Source organism: Pantherophis guttatus, chromosome 4 (assembly GCF_059756535.1).
Source record: "Pantherophis guttatus breed Tessera chromosome 4, ASM5975653v1, whole genome shotgun sequence".
NCBI classification, from domain to species: domain Eukaryota; kingdom Metazoa; phylum Chordata; class Lepidosauria; order Squamata; family Colubridae; genus Pantherophis; species Pantherophis guttatus.
Genome location: NC_142066.1, coordinates 109,148,243 through 109,169,651, shown reverse-complemented (window position 1 = coordinate 109,169,651; position 21,409 = coordinate 109,148,243). Strand labels below are relative to the sequence as shown.

Genomic DNA, 21,409 nt, shown 5'->3' with positions numbered 1-21,409 from the left:
TGAAACAACTTTCCTTGCAGCAGTATTATCAAAATCATGTGAGTTTCATATGTGTTTCTTTCAGACCTGATTTTGATAAATTTTTAATATGCTCCAGTGATTTATTGCTAATTTCCACTATAAATAGATCAATAATATCAATAAATTTTCCTAATCTTAATTTAATAGTACAGTACTGTTCACGAATTAAGGTAAGTAAATATATGTATCCCAGGATAATGTTGCAAGATCCAATCTGAGTTGGTCACCAGGAACAGAGATTTACTCTTCCAAGCTTTCGGGCTTGTGCTGAAGTCCATCCTCAGGGAACTTCTCTCTACTGGAATATGTGTTTTGAGCGATTCTATGAGTTATATTTATATGGTGCCTTCTTAATTGTTGATTGATGTGTTGACAGCCAGCAATTGGCTATTGTTTCCTTGTGCTGCCAGGTCCTCGACTCCTAAGCACCTGATAAACTGGTAGTAAATCAGCACTCCTGTTGACTGATAAGGGGTCAATTTTCCAGGTTTCAATCATTTTCCTGGCTATCTTTGTATCTGCAGGACCAACAATCTTAGTAGCTGCAAAATTGAATGTTTGTCCCTGTTCAATGCAATGTGAAACTACTAATGAATTCGGCTTTTCTCATCTGACTGCTCGTTTGCGTTCTTACAATCTGGTGGTTAGCCTCCTCCCCGTGTATCCTACATATTCACAGGGATAATTTGTGCACGTGATCTGGCAGATTACATTAGAAGAAACTCCCACCTCCAAGCAATCTTTGCAATGCATGATTTGTCATTGTATCATAGTCACTGGGCGGTGTTCAATGCCCACATGCAGATCTCGGAAGCGGTGTTCTACTGCTTTCAAAATGTTTTTGATGTATGTGTATCTCTTATCATCTTTCTTCCTTTCTCTCCTTTGTGTGAGGAATGGGATTCTAGTAATAAATGCATTCTGCCCTATTTGTTCACAGAGGTACCTTCTGTCCAGTTGTTTAGCTTACTGGATACTACAGTGGGTTCTCACCCTGCCATATAGATGAGAACGATAGTAGACCAATAGAGAGAGATTCCCTGAGGATGGGCTCCAGCATGAGCCTGAAAGCTCAGAAGAGTAAACCTCTGGTCCTGTTGACTGACCCAGACTGGATCTTGCAGTAAATTTCATTTGAGAGATCCTATTTATAATCTAAACCTAAAAAGAAAAAAATAAGTTTCAAAGAAACTGATTAGTTTCATTTCATTAATTCATTACCTTATGTGCTCCACTGGCTGTAACCCATTCTCTTTGATCTTTAACCCCTGAAAGTTTTTGAATAATATCTGTGAATTAAAGAAACTGAATAAAACATATGTCTCTCATATAAAATTCTTATTCTAAGAAATTTGAAGAGAAAAATCCATGGTATATTTACAAAATAGCAATCAGTTTCAGAACTTAATAGATCCTGAAACATGATTTTGAAGATTCAATGTCAGACTTAAGATTCAAAATGAGATGTCTGCAGCAGTGATGGGTTGCTACTGGTTCGCACCGGTTCGGGAGAACCGGTAGCGATAAATTGGTGAGGATCACAGAACCGGTATTAATGTCTGGCTGGCCACGCCCCTGAACCGGTCCCCCGGTCGCCACCCCACCCAGTCACTTCCTTTTCCTCCTCACCACCCGGGCAGCTTGCCTGTCTAAGCTGCCTTCCCACATGGTGCCTGCCCTGCGCCCCAACTGAGCTGCCTCCTCCTGCCTACAGGTAAGTCGCGCTAGCCCCCCCCCAGGGCATGCTGTGCCACCCCCACTATCCCCACCGGGCTCGCGACCTTATCTTCCTTGCCCCTTACAGGAGTCCCCCCGTGCCCCATTTTGGCTCCCAGGGGCTGCAGTGAGGCTTGCTAAGGCCAAAATGGGGCGTGGGAGGTTGCAGCGCCCCCCAATGCCTCATTTTGGCTCCCAGGGCTGCAGGGAGGTTTGCTAAGGCCAAAAAGGGGCGTGGGGGGTGCAGCGCCTCACCGCGCCCCGTTTTGGCTCCCAGGGGCTGCAGGAACGCTTGCTAAAGCCAAAATGGGCCGCGGGGGGGGGGTGCCTAGCAACACTCCCTGCAACTCCCTGGAAGCAAAAATGGGCTTGGGGGGTGGCTTCAAGGGAGAAACAAACAAAGAAATCCTCACTGTTTAGGGAGATCCCCATATGCACTGAGCTTCAGTAGAGAGCTTATTGTAAATGCCTGCACTAGCTATCCTTCCTCAGGCTAAGCTAGTGGAGCTCTAAGAATGCCAAATGATCAATGGGCATGTTCTGAGTTTCAAAGCGTCTGGCTTTTCTTCCTCCTACCAAAGACCTTCTGGGTTCTTCACAGGAAGGAGAAAGGGAGGGAGAAAGAGAGAGGGGGGGAGGGAGGGAAGGGTAACCCTTTTACTCACACTTCATCCTCACTGTTTGGGGATCCCCACGTGCACTGAGCTTGAGTTCAGAGCTTATTGTAAGTGCCTGCACTAGCTATCCTTGCTCAGTTAAGCTACAAAACGTTTCAAAACGTCTGGCTTTTCTTCCTCCTACCAAAGACCTTCTGGGATTCTTCAAAGGAAGGGAGAAAGGAGAAGAGAGGGAGAAAAAAAAGAGAGAGAGAGAGAGAAGAAAGAGAGAAAGAAAGAGAAAGAAAAAGAGGAAGGAAGGAAGGGAGAGAGAGAACGCATGTATCTCTAAACAGAGGCTTGAACTTGCCTGAAATTAGATCAAGCCCTACATCACTTAACCCAATGTATCACTTAACCCAAATTGTTATTGAATTATTTTTGGTATATATACTACATTCTCTCGTGTAATTTAGTTACAGTGTAAAACTAGTCCATTATGTATCAAAATAAAAGGGAGATCAAAAATTCAATTAGTGTCATGTAAATTCTGGAATCCCCAAAGATCTTTCCCACTGTATTTATTAAACAAATTTATATAGCTACCCAACTTATATATAGTGACTTTGTCATATTTGTGTTCCTTTCATGTAGTTCTCAATGTGGCAATCTCTTTGCTACTTTATTTCCTCCACCAAAATTGTATTATAAATAATATTATCACACATTACAGCTCTAATTTTGTGTATTTGCGTCAGTAATTTTCAGAAAAAGATTTATTCCTCTCTTACATAGTTATTTAGAAGTAGCTTCATATGTCAGTTTGCTTTTATCATTAAAAAAATGTTTTGTTGCATTATATGACTGCAAAAGCTTTTAGCAGTTTCATGTAACAGGAAATATCCAGTAACAATTTTGAAAGTAGTTGTCATAGCCACAAACATCCTCCCCCCAAAAAGATAAGAGAAAGAAAGAGAATAAGAGAAAGAAAGAAAGAGGAAGGAAGGGGGAGAGAGAGAAAAAACTCTGTGCTATTATTTTTAATTGTTCCATTATTTATCATGTGTTAATATTTTACACTGTCCCTCCACCTAGAGTGATTTTACTGCCTTTCTTTTGCCCAGGGCTACCACATATTTTTCAGGGATTTACATGCATTCAATGTCTATAGTCCAGAGCATAAATATGTGTATGTTTATTTTGTACATCAGGTTGCATAAGTCCATCTTAATATGCTATTCCTGGTATGTGATGTTTTGTATACATACAGAGTAAGAAGCACTCTTGTGAGCTTTGACTTTGGCTTGCTGTCAAACATCAGCCATAATACTAATTACTGTTTTGAACAATATGCACGAATGGCTATTTTATATGTAAAATTATGACCGAAATATTTCTGCAACTATATTGGTTCTCACTGTCACAAAGTTTCTCCTTAGTTTTAGAGAAAAACTAGCTACTCTCTTTGTTCAGTTTCCATCCATTGCTTCTTGTTTTGCTTTCTGGTGCTTTGGAAAATATATTGCCTATACATTCTTTCTGGAAGCCCCTGTTGCCTATCACACTCTTGGGCAAAGCATGTGAGCTATTTCCTCTTTTCAGTGGTCCATGAAAGTACATCTATAGTATGTAGATAATAAAGTTGAAAAAAGGTGAACAACATTTTTACAAAACTATAGATACATTGAGGCTGGATGTGACAAGGAATGGTTGGGAGGGGAGGGGCCAGGCAAGGGACTCCTTGACATGAGTGACATTGAGTTGGCCACGCCCACCCAGTCACATGGCCATGAAGCCACTCCCACCGTCACATGACCAAACCACTCCCACAAAATAAGCCACACCCACAGAACCAGTAGTAAAAAATTTTAGAACCCATCCCTCGTCTGCAGGGTAGAGATGTTCAAAAAATCAAGTTGATCATGACCCTGCAAGGATTGCCAATTTTAAAACAAATTAGCGCATTTTTAAAAAATGGATAGAAATTTAATCAAATAGCTGCAGTCCTTTTCTGACTATCCCATGTGGCTATCCTTCAAATACATTAAATCAAAAGGTGAAATATGTTCATCCATGTTTAGAAAAAGCTATTTAAATTAGTGTAACCTCATTATTCCTATTCGCTTAAAAAATCTATGGTTTTATTGGGTCAGATTGAACCAGGTTTAACTTTGGTATTTCTTTAAGACTTACAGTCTCATTTGTTTACTCATGTGTTACTTGCTGTGTTAGAGCAATTTCAATATCAGAAATCTTAGAAATACTAAATATTTCAACCAACATTCAAATCATCCTATTTTATAACTTTACTACTTCATTTTACTGGAAGCTAATTACTTAAAACTTACATATCATGTTGACTAATTTGTCTATGTTGTGTTGCTCCTCTCCATAGGCAAGATAATCATTTGTTACTGTTTCCATATACTGTAAATGACAAAACAAAAAAAATATTATATCAAGAGAAAGTTATGGTAACATTTTGTAACAGATATGCTCCCAACTTGTAAATGGTGTACTTTTTTATACCACATAATAATATTACAAAAACAAAAGTTTCATTATTATGACACTGAGATTGCCAGGAAAAAAAAGTACTAATACAGAACATTTGTCAGGTTTCATACTATGGCTTGGTAGTACCACCCAGAATTTCTGGGAGCCAGGCAGCATTTAAATTTATCTCTTTCTGCTCTTTTATTTCCTGATACTTAGTCATTTACTCAGTTCTTAGCTTACTGTATTTTAATAGAAACTTTTAGGCATAACTCCGATGGCTTAGAAATTTTACTGCATACAAGAAATTCAAAATCTTTGAAATGTATATGGGGACATCAATAGTGCATATTTTAATGTTATTGTCTTTCCCTTCCAGCTTTCTAACAATAATTTCTTGATGGTTTGCTTCATGGCCATTATCTAGCTTAATGTAATAATTTTGTATTTTTGGCAACTGCTGATCAAGATTTAAATCCTGGCATCTGAAAAGACTCTGATCTAAAAGTCTGGACAATTGTTTGTCTGTCACTTTAGATCTTTCGTGTGTGTGGGAATTCATTGGAGAAAGCAATTATATTTGGAAGTGTTAATAGTAAAAGGAAATCAGGCTGTCAGAGAATACAATGGCTGGCCATCACCAAAGCTGATCACCCAGAGCAGACAAAATCTCAAAGAACTAGTGCAAGATCAGAAGAAGTGGAGAGACCTGGCCCATGGAATCACCAAGACTCAGATTTGACTGAATGGATAACATCAACATGATAAACTTTAGATCAGGGATGGTCAATTAATTTTTCCAAGGGAAAATTAGAAACTGGGATGCTGAGAAGGGCCTATGCCACTCTGCTCCTGCAACTACCCCACCGATGCCACTGATGCTGCACTGATATTTTGCCATCCACCAGCACTGCCTACTCCTTAGCTGCTGCCCCATCCCGCTGCCCTGCTCCCAGCCACCAAAGCCGCAGAACAGAATGGAAGTGCTTGCAGGCCAGAGGTGGCCTACATGCTGTAAAATGCTATAATTTTAAACTTGACAGACCAATACTATGGGTCTGACATTCCCAACATGAAGATGACCACATTTTTCCCAAAGGAGCTTTTTCTTTTTTACATAATATATTTGTGTTTACAATATATCCAACTTTCTGTTAGTTTGAAATAATAAAATGATTGGGAATTACTCTCAGTGCAGCTGTGGAATGTTACTATTTGCCTGTTTGCAAGTTGCCATAATGTTCTTCAAATTCTGAATGTTCATTGTGCATTAAAATATTTAGTGATCTTTGCATTAGCTCAATGCTGAGCTTGTCTGATTTAAACAATCCAACAATAATATGACCCGGATCTCATCACTCTAACAGAAATATAAAAATACTGAAAACTGATGACAAAAAAAGACCTAGTGACCCATCTGCCCTTTGAGGTTTTTTTTTTCTTTTTAATTTATTTAGTTATTAAATAAATAGCTTACGTAGACCCAAATGCTGCTGTGTAGCGGGGAGAGCTCCCATCATTTGCTGAAGCTCCTGCAAACCTAGCAGTTCAAAAGCATGCAAATGATAAATAGATACCTCTTCTGTGGGCTCATAAACAGGGACATGACAGGTGTCCCCAACTGGGTGTTCCCCAGGCAACAGTGATATCACTAGTTAATTCCTTCAACCCAGAAACATCTCGGAGCTTCCAAAATAAATATGAAAATTTATAATTTTTTAATTTTGTTTTATTTTTAATTTTTTTCTGAATGATGATTTTGTTTCAAGCATGTTTAAATTCATTTACTGACTACAAATTAATATTATTTTATATTATACCAAATAATAGCAGGGATAGAACATTTTGACCCTTTGGATAGTTTGGCATTTTAAATTTCTCCTTCATTGTTTAGTGGGATATAGTCCTGGGAATAGGAAAGAGATTAACAAATAATTAAAGGAGTTTCATAAAAAATAACTCGGACATTTTCCAGTTTGATGTTAGTCCTTTAAGGTAGATAAGGTCCAAAAAAGAGGAACAGCAGGATTTCAGAAATGTTTCTTTATAGTTTCTGGATATCATAACAGAATCTTGAAAGCCTTTCAGAATTTTTCTCTACTACATTTTATACCAAACAAAATTCTCCTTTAACAGTTCATTCATCCTTTTCCCATTCCCAAGGCTACATTTAGATTTTATAAATATTTTCATCTTTGCTTATCTCAATCTTTTTTGATTATCTCAAAAGCTGAACAGCCTTTGTTTAGTGATTCCCTGAAAACAGAAAATTTATTTATTTATTTATTTATTAAATTTATTTGACGTTTATCTCACCATGGGGCTACTCTTTTGAAGACTATGTATAAAAAACAATAATTTATTTTAGAATAACTGTACCTGTGCTAAACTGTCAATTCCACCCAGACCGTGAAGAACTTCCTGAAGAAGAGAAAACAAAAGTAAGTATGTCAAATGTATTTCCAATTATATTTACTATTTCATTAGGTTTAGCAGGAAGGGTAAAATGTCTGTCCTGGCTACTAAGAAGTTCCATCTGGCAGGACCCAGACAGCATGCCTTTACTGATGTGACCCCTGCCCTCTGGAATATCATTTCCCCTGAGATGAGATTGATCCCATCCCTGCTTCCCCTCTGAAAAGTCTTTAAAACTAAAACATGTTTTTTTTTCATCAGCCTTGGAGATCCCAGGATGAATAAGCAAGATGGCTCTGTGATGTCAAGTGCCTGTTGTTCTGCATTCTTGGGTTTTGTCATGGATCATGACTCAAACACTGACTTTGACTTTGAAGAAGTCACTCCAGCATACCCTGTGGAGTATGAGCGTCACAAGATGCAAAACCAAAGATCAGTGAAATTACAATGATATAGGTTCTTCAATCCCTAGCACCCAGTGAGTGCAGAGGAGAGCAGAGACATTCCATCAGGCATCTAGCCAAGAAGGCAGTTGATAGTGACCGTTGGCCGCAGCCTGATTTAAGAGGCAATCCTGCAGGAAACATCCAATTCATCTATGGCTCTTTATGGAATTTGTATGGATTCTGCCTGTGAAATTATGATCTTTGGATTAGTTGACAACCATGATCTCGTTCTTAGAATCTTGGACTATTTCATACTATTCTTCTACATTACTACCATCATCATCATCTTCATAGTCGGAAGGAGTCTTTTAGATTTTCTAGTCTCCGCAGAGACCCTATACCAGTTTGGACAAATGGATGTCCATTCTCTTCTTAAAAGCCTCCAGTGGTGGAGCACCGACAACTTCTGTAGACAAGCCATTCCACTGGTTGATAGTTCTCATTGTCACGAAATGTCTCCTTAGTTCCAGGATGGTTCTCTACTTTATTAATTTCCATCCATTGTTTCTTGTCTTGCCTTCTGGTGCTTTGGAAGCTGTACATTTGGTTTTTCTTCCCTAAGTACAAAATCTTCCTTTTCTCAACATTGGATTTAATTAGATAGGATCCGTGTTCAAGTATGTCAAGATCTGTCTGGATCTTGGGCCTATCTTCTGGGGTTTTGGCTATTCCTGCCAATTTGGCATCATCTGCAAATTCGATGAGCTCCCCTTCTATTCCCTCATCTAAATTGTTTATGAAGATATTGAAGAGTATTGGGTCTAAAACAGAACCTTGGAGTACCCACTACTTACTTCCCTCTATGTAGATGTAATTCCATTAAGCACTGCCTATTGAGTGCAGTTTGTCAGTCAGTTTCCTTCTGGTGGTGATGCTGTCTATCCCACATTTTTCTAGCTTATCAAGAAATAGGTTGTGGTCCACTTTGTCAAATGTCTTACTGAAATCCAAGTATGAAATACTTGTATTTACATCCAAGTTACATGCTCCTATTAACAGTAAATTATTCAGGCAAGTGCCCGTCAGACACCATTGTAGTTTGCATACTTTGTTATTTCGTTGACCTTGCGTAAACTGTGAACTCATCTGGGGTTGAGCTGAATGGAGGTAATGCATCCATTCCTGCAAGTCTTGACCTCTTGGCAACTTTTTATACCATTGACCATAGTATCTTTTGTCTTACTTAGGGAATTGAGGGTGTCTGCACTGGATTCTATTCTTTTGGCTTTTCAGAAAGATTTGAAAACATGACTGCTGTCTTGCTTTAGGCTTTCATAGGGAACATGCAGCCCTATGACTGGTTAGTGCCTGAAAGCCCTGATCTGCCTTTTAATTAACTTTTAATGTTGAATTTTAATAATCTTTAACTCTTCTTAAATTTTATTATTTAAATATTTAATATTTAAAATTATTTCATGTTTTAATATTTTTGTACCCCACATAGAGTCCCTCTATGAGAGAAATGAGTGGTTTCAAAATTTGATCAATAAATAAATAACAAATAAATTAAATTGTGTGAGAGTATTTGAAACCAGAACAGGAGTTTTTTATTATTTTTCTTTTTATTTGAGTCTTTCATGGTTTTAAATATTGTTAGGTTTGTATGTTACCTAATAACACTCCCATGTTTTTAGAGATAGGGTAAATAAATTTTCAAAGAATTGCTTGTATGAGGAAATAAATTCTTGGAGAAGCTTATTACCGTGTTTCCCCGAAACTAAGACAGGGTCTTATTTTCTTTTGACCCCTGAAATATGGCCTTGGCCTTATTATCAGTGGGTCTTATCCCTAAACCTCGGCCCCGGAGCACCGACCAGCTGCTTCGCTGGTGCCGCTCAGGCCGGTGCCTCCACAATTGTGGCAGCTTTTTCGTTGCTTCCCATGCAAACAGCACAAGGTGAGGAGGCAAGGCAGGGGGAAGGGAGGGAACATACTCCACATGCACCTGCCATCCACGTGGACGTTCTCCTCCTAGGCAGCAGCAGCGTGTTCAGCTCCCCAAATCTGGCTTGCCGATCTTGGCTGGCAAGGGGAGTGGCAGGTGGGGAGGGGTGGGGAAGGAAGGAAATGGAATGGTGTGTTTTGGCACTCCTCTTTCCGCCTACAGTCCGACGAAGTGTGTGAGCACACTGGTGTGTTAGTGCGTCTTCAGTAGGATTCTACTTTTTTTCTTTTTCTTTCATATAAAGTGCACTGTGAATAGAACATGGTCAGACTGCTCTTCCCTGTCTTAACTTTAGCTGCCTCTGCCACACGCAGGCCTGATTTGAAGGACCCGGTGTCTTTCTTTCAGGATCATCTGGAGTAGTGTGGCTTTGCAAGAAAAGAAGAGCTCCCCCACCTCAGCCGTCTCCACACAGCCCCCCAGCAGCTTGCAGCCTGCGTGGGGACGAAGGGCCCACTTTGCAGGCACAGCGGCCTAGGATGGAGGCCCATTTCCTGGAATGTGAGAGAGAGATGGGCCAGGAGCTCCCAATCAGAGTTCCAGGTCCAAGGGCCACAGTGAAAGCCCGCCACAGAGGCAGGGGCTCACGCCATCCAAGAAAACACTTCAGGCGAGGGGCTTCAAGAGTTAAAGTCATGGCACCTTTGCAAGAATAGAGTTCCCCTTGTAGAAAGAAAAGTCTGGGTCTTTCACGAGAAGACAAATTTGGAAATTTTTTAAACTGTAACTTTAAAGAACAAGGACCCGAGAAACAACTAATTTTGGAAAAGAACTAAGAGACTTAACTTAGAGATATGGTAAAAGGACTAAACACTTTAAAAATTTGAATTGGACTAAGGGGGGGGGAGAAGATTTGATACTTTTTTAACTAAAAGAAGAAAATAAAGTGGATGGTTATATAATAAGAAATAAAATGGAATCTTGCATGACTAATGGGAAATGTGGATTATAGAGAGACACCATCTGGCGTAAAGAGGAACTTTGTAACCTCCCTTTGTTATGAGAACTTTGAGCTCTACAGAAAAAAAAAATTGCTGAACTGTGGAGGAGAATTTTTATTTCCTGACTGCAACCAGCTGGACTTTGGTGAAAAGAAAAGGAATCTACAATGGAACTCCTACAGTTGAACAAATAATAATTTGAATGTTGGCGCAGAAATAGAAGAAGGATTAAGCCCAGCCTTAAAAGAAAGAGATTTGATACATTATATCTGGAATAAAAATATGAAAAGAGATTTAATTGAACTTATGGAGAATAAAATTAAAAACTTGGAAAATGGAAGGAAATTTATGTTTGCAGGCGAGGAAATGAAGATAATGTGATTAAAAATAAAATAAAGTAAAGATGATTGTAATAAATTAAGGGGAGGCTTTTATAGAAATTAATGTTAACTGAAACTAATTAATATATGTAAAGATACGTTTAATGCAAAAACTATGTTTTAATGGTAAAATGTTAAGGTAAAGAATAAGGGTGAATATGATTAATTGAAAATGCTAAAAGGAATTTAAAAATATAGTTAAAAATATGTTTTAAGCAAGAACCATGTCTCAAGGTTAAAATGTTATGAATGCTATGAAAAAGCATAAAGAAAAATATGATTAAATGAAAAGCAATGTATAGATGGAGGGAAACAACAAAGAAAGGTTTAAGTAGAGATTGTTAAACCAACTATGAACATGCTGTATTTAACAGCCAAAAAGCTATAATATGCTGTATTGAACAGCCAAACAAATGGTCATGTTGGGTATCAGCCAAAATGAAACTTAATATGTCGTGTAACGGCCAAAAAACAAAAATAGAGATGCTGTGTTCAACAGCCAAACAAACCTGAAGATGCCGTGTAACGGCCAAAAAACAAAATTAATATACTGTGTTTAACAGCCAAACAAAGGGCATGCTGGGTAATGGCCAAAAAATAAAAATACGCCAAAACAAAGGGTTATGCTGTGATTAACAGTCAAGAAATAGAAATGATTGGTTTAACATCAAAGATAATAAAAGAGGTGGGATAATTAAAATGAGGAAGTGTATGGTGACTCGCCCCAATGGAGTGAGAACGAAGGGATAGGGCCTGCTCGTCCAGATACTCTGAGACGCGAGAAGAGGCTCTCTCTTGCAGTCCTTGGGCGATGTCCTGTCTTATAGATTGAGCAATTAAATTGGCCAAATCAGGAGAGATAGCCTGCCCCTGGTTAACGATGGCTGGAGCCATGGAAGCTACCTGCCCTTGAGGAAGGGATAGTTAAGATAAAATGCATAAGTTAGGTTTAATAATAATTAAATAATTAATGAATGTTTAATCTGTTTAGATGGATATTGTTAAAATATCCATCTAAGCAAATGAAAGAGAAAAATGAATTGATAACTGGTTAGGATTTAAGATTTAAGTAATGGGTTTTTGGGGATAATGGCATAGTTATATAGATAGATTTGCGGGAAATATTTGTTTAAAATATTGAGTTGTGTTAATTGAAAATAAGATTTGTTAATGATTTGTTTTAATTAACCAAAGCAAAAGCTTCGTTTTGAAAAGATGTGTTTTATGATTATTATTTTTTGTTTAAAAAAAAATTATCTAAAAAAAAAAGAGTTAAAGTCATGGCACCTTTGCAAGAACAGAGTTCCCCTTGTAGAAAGAAAAGTCTGGGTCTTTCACGAGAAGACAAATTTGACATGTTCCTCTTCGCGTGGCAGAGGCAACCAAAGTTAAGACAGGGGAGAGCAGTCTGACCATGTTCTGTTCACAGTGCACTTTATATGAAAAAAAAAAGTAGATTCCTACTGAAGATGCACTAAACTGCTCACACTTCGTCGGACTGTAGGCGGAAAGAGGAGTGCCTAAACACACCATTCCATTTTTTTCCTCCCCAGCCCTCCCCACCTGCCACTCCCCCTCGCCGGCTGAGATCAGCAAGCCAGATTTAGGGAGCTGAACGTGCTACCGCCACCCAGGAGAAAAAGAACATCAGAAATGGGCTCTCTCGCAGCACCTCCTTTCTCTCTTCTTCTCCTGAGTGGCAGCAGTGTGTCCAGCTCACCGAAAAGGCCATTCCTCATGGATGTCAGGTGTGTGTGGGGCGTGTGGAGCATGTTCCCCTTCCCTTTCCTCCCCTCTCCAGCCTCGCCTCATGTCATGTTGTTTGCGCAGCAGCTGCGCATGCATCTAAGTATTGAGGGGCTTATTTTCGGAGGGGGCTTATTTTACCGCATGCACTCGAAAGCCCAATTGGGCTTATTATCCGGACATGTCTTAGTTTTGGAGAAATACGGTAGCAAGGCAGAAACATAGAAGGAATGTGTGCTAATTGGAGCAACCTTGAAGTGCTTGGTATTCAGCTTTATGAATTTCTATGATAAGGTAACTGATATGCATCAGACAATGATTCTTTCTTGGGTATGGTAACAGTAGAAGAGTGGGGAAGTAACTTAAGGTTTGCCAATTATGAATATCTATGCTTTCATCATCTATCACCTATGTATATGTATGACTATATATTTTTTCTCTTTCCTGAAATATATGAGTGCATAGTATAGTTTGTAGGAATCCCTCCCATTATTTTCTGGAGGGAATTCCTATAGTGCACATTTTAAATAATTACTTCAGTAAGCCTTGATTATTGGTTTTAGTGTCCATTAGGCATTTGAGGCCATGTTGGCAAAGAGAAAATTGGTTTAAACTAGGGGTATCAAACTCAAGCCCCGTGGGCCGCAGGGTGCTTAGATCTGGCCCCTGGAAACAGTGAAGGACCAGCCCGAGGTGCCTCCTCAGTGAAAACAAAGTTCGGCACATGGCCCTCCCGAGCTCCATTTTCACTGGCAGAGGGTTGTAGGAGGCAGTTGCAGCCGAAAACGGAACACATGAGGCCTGTTCTCACTTGTAGAGCATTCAGATCTCCACAGGCACCTCCAACATGATGTTGGGCTGGCCATGCCCACCCTGACCATGCCCATCCCACCCACCCCTGAGGAAACACAATCCTGATGCGCCCTCAATGAAATTGAGTTTGACACCCCTGGTTTAGACCAATTTAACAGAATTGAAAACTATATTGTTGCTCTTTTACTGCTTTGCTGAATTAATTGCTTTGCTGAATTAATTGCTTTGCTGAATTAATTGTTATTTATTTATTGAATAAAGCATTAAAATGTTTTAATGCTTTATTCAATTAATTCAATGTAACAAAAAAGAGATCTTTTTTATGGACATGTACCTTGCTGCAATAGTGAAAATAATGAATTGCTTTAAATTATTTATAGATTTAGAACAATGCTGACAAACTGAAAATGCATTCACCAAATCATTCCATATTACCATGACAATAAATAGAATATAATTTACTAACTAGATTGGACAAATGACATAAAGAAATATAACTTGTTACTAGAAAAGCCACTGACTTGCGCTGATAATTAACTAGTAGTTACAGTTGTGTTACAGAATGTAATGCTGAATGTTTTAAGAGGTAAACTAAAGGCAAGCCAACCTGATAGCATGGATCTCTCATTAATAATCTTATACAAATTAAAATTCTTAGAAAATGGACAGATGAAGCTCGGTTAGCCCATTCCCTGCAACAAATAAAAAATAATACCACATATTAATAACTCTAGGCCAAAATATTCGGATTATGCAACTTCATATTTTTATAGCTAATAGTCAGACAATTACAGACAAGAAAATAGCATCTCATAAACTGAATCCATACAGATAACTTATTTCCAATTATTTAACTTATTTTTAATTAAACTTTATGCTATTTACCATAGTATAAATTTAGAACAAAATTAAAACAAACGAACTATTTTATTTCTTTCAAGTTTTAGACTACAAATCAGCTCTATTAACAGCAGCACAGACTATGAGTGTTTAAATACAATAAAATCTCAAGCTTATAAGACCTCAGTTTAAAGAGCTCAAGCAACCTTCATATAAAAAACAGTCAGGTTTGCCCAATATTGAGGAAGAGAGACATTTTCTCTACAGTGCATTCTAAATTTATGAAACAGAGGAATGCAGGAAACCTTAATCCAAAACAATACAAAATACATTGATTCTAAATTGAGCATTAGTTCACTTTCTGGAATTTTTGTAATTCTATTCAAGAAATTCATCTCAATAAATCTCACTACCATGTTTCTCCAAAAACACAACCCATCCCAATAATAAGCCCAAACCTAATTTTTGGGGGGTGGGCCTAATATTACCCCTACCCCAAAAATAAGCCCAGGGAGATGGGCATGGCCAGCACGAGTGCCAGCATGGGTGCAGGGGGGCAACTGTCCAGCTGCAGCCTGCTGGCCCCTTGAGGCAGTGCAAATACAACTTTTGCCCTTCTCTTTCTAGGCGCAGCGCTTCTGCTTGTTGGGCCGCTTCCCTGAAGTCAGCAGCTCCACGCCTAGCTGCTTTACTTTTTCCCTCTTTTGGGGAGGCTCGCAAGAGGTTTTCTGGTAAAAATGGGGACGGAAATTTTGCTGCTGTCATCCATTCCTCCCAGCTCAGCACAGACTGAGGGAAGAATGACAGCAACAAAATCACTCTCCCCATTTTCCTCCCGTTTGCCAAAAAGCCTCCATTCCGAACCTTCAGCATTCGGAATGGAAGCTTTTTGGCGAATGGGAGGAAAATGGGGAGAGGGATTTTGTTGCCTGTCATCAATTCCTCAAGCTCAGCACAGACTGAGGGAAGGTTGACAGGCAGCAAAATCCCCCTCCCCATTCTCCTCCCATTCGCCAAAAAGCCTCCATTCTGAATGCTGAATGTTCAGAATGGACGCAACAGCACATCCAGCTCAACAAGTCTGGCCTGCTGCACCTCAAAAAAAGTAAGACCGCCTCGAAAATAAGCCCAAGTGCTTAGTTTCAAGTCTAAAAGAAAATAAGACTGCTTATTTTCTGAGAAACATGGTAAATAGAACTCTTTGAGAATTGTCCTTGGAAATGAATCATTCTTAGTTTAGGCATCTGCCAAAACCTGACAGCAATGACAAAATTGAATCCAAATATCCTATCCCAAATAATGGACAAAGTCCATTAACTCAAGGTTTTATTGATATTTTTGGGAAGGAATAAGTGGAATGAGTGGAGAAGCCAGTAGAAAGATTGACAGAGATAAACTGAACAGTAAGTGTATAGATCAATAATAGCAAGAGGAAGACTAATGGATAGTACTATTTTAATCTCTTGATAGCATGTAAGCTGCATCATAATGATGTCATTATGCAAATAAATACCATATTTTTCGGAGTATAAGACGCACTGGAGTATAAGATGCACCTTAATTTTGGGGAAGGAAAACAAGAAAAAAAGAATTCTACCCCTGCCTACCAGCATTTAAGGTAATGCTGCTTTAGCCGCCCTCTTCCTCCTCCTGCAAGCGACAGGGGCCTCTGAGACTCGGCTGGGTAGAGGGCGTCGATTACTGAGAAGTTCTTTTCCAGAAAACTTATTGAGGCACTCCTGTGATCCGCAGGGACTACTCGCTTTCCCCCGAAGGGACCCCTCACATGCTCTGAGGGGAGGGTCAGAGCACAGCCTGAGGAAGAAACCTCTTCAAGACGGTCTGGGGGGGGAATCTGCCCGGCAGCTTCAGAGAACAAGGCAGGCCCCACAGTTTGCAGCTGGTCACCTCTCTGGCCGCCCAGCGGGCAGCTCAGGGCAGCCAATGGTTGCGATGACTTCATTCTCCAGCAATGTGAAGAGCCACCGCCACCACCTAAGCCCTCTCTGTGCCCAGGAGATGAGCCAAGCTGAACAGGAGCCCCTAAAGTGAAACGTCCCTCCTTTCCAGCCACCGTTGCCCATTGGCTGGATTCCCCAATGCAATTCTCAGAGCCACGGCGGTTTCAGGCGGTCCCCCTCCCGATTCCAAACATGGGATGTGCAGAGGCAAAAAAAGTGCATCACATTTCAGGATTGGAGGAAAGAGAAGGTGAGTTTGCTGAGAAGGAGGACGAGGGCATGCGGCTCTGCAATGTGCAATGGGAAGAAAAGCATTTTCAGATGGCAGCGTTGCAATCCCCTCCCCGAATCCAAAACAGTTCCTGGTTCCCCGCTGCACATTTCAGGGAAACTGGCCACCGCCTGAAACGGGACTCTGAGAATTGCATTGGGGAATCAGGACAACGAGCAGCGGTGGCTGGAAAGGAGGGACATTTCACTTCAGGGGCTCCCGTTTGGCTTGGCTCGGCTCCTGGGCATGGAGAGGGCTTAGGCAGCAGTGGCGGCTCCTCACATTGCTGGAGAGTGAAGTCATCATGACCATTGTTTTCCCTGAGCCGCTGGGTGGCCAGAGGGGTGACCAGCCACAAACCGTGGGGCCCGTCTTGTTCCCCAAAGCTGCCATGCAGATTCCCCCCCCCCCGACTGTCCCAAAGAGGTTTGTTCCTCAGACTGCGCCCCGACCCAGATCCCCGCCGCCTGGAACTGCCCGAAAATGTCCGAGGGTGGGGGCCGGTGAGAGGGCGGGGCTACATTTGGACTATAAGATGCACCCAGATTTTCACCCTCTTTTGGGGGGTAAAAAGGTACGCCTTATACTCCAAAAAATACAGTAAATCATTGCAGAAAACATACTTTGAATGTGACAGAGTAACAGATACTTCATGCCTACCACTTCTCCATCCATCATTAATCAAGATTTCAATAGCTTCAACACTCAAGAAAAAAGCAAAAGTGGACTATGTTTGAACTAATATGAAAAAAACCCTCATCTTTATTTTTTTGCAACTCATTTTTTAAAAAGTTTTGATTTAACACCCTTTAAAATGCAAATACCTAACTATTCGACTGTAAGACACATTTCAATTTATTTTCCTCTCACTCATTCCGTCTCAAAAATAGCCGTGATTAAAATGATGGTTCAAGGTTATGCTGGCCATCAAGTTAATTTCTAAAAATAATCTAGTAAAAATCAAAGGTAGTACTGCTGTAGATGTAAATAAACTCTCCAAAATTGGATTATTTGGAACAATCTCTCTGGGCCATGGCTCTTTTTGAATTTTCCTACACAGAAAAGGATTTATTTAAACTATTTAATTTTCAGTTAATAAAGAACAAATAAATTTAATATAAAACTAAAACATAGAATGAGGCCTTTGAAATTCAGCCAAATTATCACATTATATGAAAAAATGCTATTTAAATCAGACTGACTGAACTTAAAGGGATTTATGACTGAATTAAACCCCATACATTTAGTGAATGTGTTCTATCCCACTGATATAGAATTAAGGTACTGGACCCAAGCTCAAATCCTCCTTGACCACATAGTTCACTTGGCAATTTTATGTCAGTTACTATTGCTCATTTCCAGTCTCACTGGATTGTTCTTGTTAGTTTAAAGTAAAGAGAACCTTTGTATATTCTACTTTAAGACTCTGGACTCCAGAAGTAATTAAACCAGTCAAATGTCAACGAATGAACCAAACTAAATCTGAGGAACCAAACTGATTTTGGCGATGGTTTGGGGAATGGAAGGACAGTAGTTTACCTTTGGCAGTTTTCTGCTTCCATGTAGAAGCTTAATTTCACTCAGTGGGGAGGAGAGGGGAAAAAAAGATTCTAAGATTGCTGGGGCATTGGCAAATGTGTTATTAATGGCTTCAGGGTAACCACAGGCCATGAGTTACCCATTCGTCTTAGGGAAAATGCAGTAATATAATAAAACACTTAAAAAAACAAAAGCTGATATCCATATTTTATTTAAATAGCCATTCCCATTCTATGAGAAGCAGAGTACACAATTTATTGGAACATTTGAGGATATAAAAAAATCCTTGCTTTTTACAGTTAAATTCAATGTTATGATCTGCAAGTTGAAACTGTGTATATTAACCTGTACTATAGGTTTTGCATTCACAGATATGATTTTGTGAACATTAGCAATTTTACTACCTACAGTAGCTCTATATGATTATACTTCTTAAGGAAAAGAATAGCAGCAAGTGTAGGATCAAAGTGAGTGTTAACATTCTTGTTTTTATTTCCAAACTCATTGAATTTTGCCAACAGATCCACAAAAAGAGTTTATCATGGAATATGGCTTTATCAAATATTGACATGAAACCATTTGGTGACATCATCCACTACCATGGGATGAGGTACCATCAGTATTTAGATGAAACTCAGTTCTACATCTCTAGTCATCAAAGTGATATTGTGGCTACCCTTTTGCAATACTGGGAGGCTGTGAGGATCTGGATGGGGAACAAGAGCTTTAATTTGAAGCTTAGTAAAATGGAATGGCTATGGTTGCAGGGAATCTCAAAATCTAGTTGTTTATCATCTTTAATTCTGAATGGTTGCACTACTCATTCAGAAGACCTGGCTAGCAATCTGAGGATTCTTCTAAACTCTTGCTTGAAGAGCAAAGGATAATCCTGGCATAGGAGGGCCTTCGTGCAATTTTGCAATGTGTGCCAGTTGTGCTATCTGATCATGAGGCCTGAATATAGTCACTCATACTCTAATCATCTCTCAATTAGATTACTGCAATGCCCTATATCCTTGAAGAGTATTCACAATATTCAGAAGCTACAGCTGGTGCAAAACAGTATGGACAGTTCTGGAGGTTCCTAAGGTGATATATAACACCATTGTTCTTCCCACTGCATTGGTTATCAGTCTGGTTTTAGGTCCAATTCAAAGTATTGATCATCATCTTTAAAGACCTTTATTGAATGCATCCAGGTTATCTGAAGAGTCATCTCACCCCAATAGAATTATCTTGTCCACATGGGCTTATTGTAAACCTCATCTATTAAAGAATTTCATCTGGTATAATGCTGTATCTAATTGTATAAATTTATATATTTTAGAAACTCAAAATCTCTTCAATTTTGCAGCAGTCTTTAACATATAGTCTATATTTCTTACCTGCAAATAAGCCGGTTTTTAACCAAAGCTACGAAGATATCTTGAAATAATTTGTGCTGTGGATGTTGACTAAAATTTCTTTCATTCTTGTAATTCATACTAAAGGCACAAAAGACAAAACAGATATCGCAAAAGGTTCAAATCTGAGTACAAAAAGCATTATAAAAATATCAATTACAGAAAATATATAGTCCAATTCAACCTATACCTGAAGTTAAACTTGTAAAAAAAACCTACAATCATATTGCAGCTCAGGTATGGACTCATTGCTTAATCTCAGGGAAAACACCAGCAGAGTCACTCCCTCTTCCTTCAATATTGCAATTATCTTTAGTGCTATATACTCCAAGAACTGCCATATATGCCTATTGGAAAATGAAATATGACTGACTCTGGCTTCACCAATGTAAGAGTTGGTAATACAACCATCCATTTGTCCCAAGTCACCATTTAGCCAGCTACAGAAATGTGCACAGCTTTCCTGTCAATTTTATGTCTGCTTATAACTCCGGTCCCTTGACTATCTCAGAACAAATAAAGGCAATACAGGTAATTCTCGACTTATGGCCATAATGGAGTCTTTCCCCACCAACTCCTGCTCTCCAAGATGCAGTGGTTTAACAATTATGTGGGTTGTTAAGTGGATGGGATGGCATGTGTCTCATGGGTGGGGAAGGCTCTTGGAGGCCTGCCACAGACCTAGACCTGTACCAGGCATCCCAAAGTCTCCCCCAGCCCATGACACTCTATGTTTTGCTTCCTACCACACCCACAGCCTTTGGACCTGCTTCACCTCTGGTCCCCGGTGGCTGTTTTCCCACCAGGTCCCCACATGCCTTCCTCACCAGAGTCACTGCAGGGCTTAGGCTTCCTCCTCAGCCCCTCATCACAATTCAATGCGGCTATGTCAAAAAGGCAGCCACTTTCAGCTCAGCAACAAACAAATTCATTCTATTTCCCTAAGCCAAACTGTGCAATGCTGCAGAAAGCTCTGAAGCTTTTGTCAGCTCTGGGGGCCATCTTTAACTTTGGATCTTCAGGGCTGCCACATTCAGTGGATGGGCATGCTGTGGGAAACGTTAAGTGGGGGTTGGATGGAGACAGGGTGAGATGTATAGCCATAACAACATTCTTTTTTCTGGGAGTCAAGGACGTTCAGCCTGCACCTGAAGAGGCATGACTGGGAAACAACTCCAGTTGGGACAGTGAGCTGATTGGTCCATGTGATGGACAGGTGGGTGCAGGGGAAGGGACTTTGACTTCACTTTAGGTGGGGAAAACCCGGGGCCTTTCAGATTCAGGTTTTCCCAGATGTACCAATATGACATCTCTAATAAAATGAAACTGTGAGGAAAATGCCTGCCTTGGAGTTTTACTTCTGTTGGGGGTGTTACTTGGAACCCTGACAGCTTTCTGTTGTAATGCACAAACTACATTAGGAAACCAGAACAAATCTGTGTGTCCCTGGGCCACGTAGAAATGTCCCAGAAGTGGCTGCCTTTCCAGCATGACCGCATTGAATTGTGGTCATTCAGAAAATAGTGGTCACTTCTGAGATCGCACTACATGAGCCAGCAAGGTAGTGGTCCATTCTGCTTTCCTAATGAAGTCTGCACAGCATTCTAGAAGCCCGCATTGTTGCACAGACCACATCAGGGAAGCAGAGCAGATTCAAGGCATGTCAGGACAGGTGAGAAGGATGTGGGGAGCTAAGTGGGCATTCCTGTGGTCTGTGATAAGGGAAAATGACTGTGATTCCACTGTAGCATTTGTAACTGGAAAGAAGTCATGAATAGCTTTTGGGGACGCTACTATAAATCTGAATGGTTGTTGAGTGATTCGTGAGTCAATGTCTACCTGCATTAAATCTGCCTTGCCTTGTTTGTGCAGTGAGTCAG

The 21,409-nt window shown here is 39.9% G+C and overlaps 1 protein-coding gene across 3 annotated transcripts in view; it reads right to left on the bottom strand.

Annotated features, from left to right (window-relative positions):
* NEK10 (NIMA related kinase 10) overlaps nucleotides 1-21,409 on the bottom strand; it is a 213,081-nt gene that overhangs the window by 185,704 nt on the left and 5,968 nt on the right. For all 3 annotated transcript variants that reach the window (XM_034404000.2, XM_060685795.2, XM_060685794.2), the window contains exons 5-9: nucleotides 19,512-19,610; nucleotides 14,123-14,207; nucleotides 7,209-7,250; nucleotides 4,682-4,760; nucleotides 1,243-1,310 (exon numbers count right to left, since the gene is read on the bottom strand). In XM_034404000.2, the coding sequence (XP_034259891.1) occupies nucleotides 1,243-1,310; nucleotides 4,682-4,760; nucleotides 7,209-7,250; nucleotides 14,123-14,207; nucleotides 19,512-19,610 (373 nt within the window). The remainder of the gene's footprint in view (nucleotides 1-1,242; nucleotides 1,311-4,681; nucleotides 4,761-7,208; nucleotides 7,251-14,122; nucleotides 14,208-19,511; nucleotides 19,611-21,409) is intronic.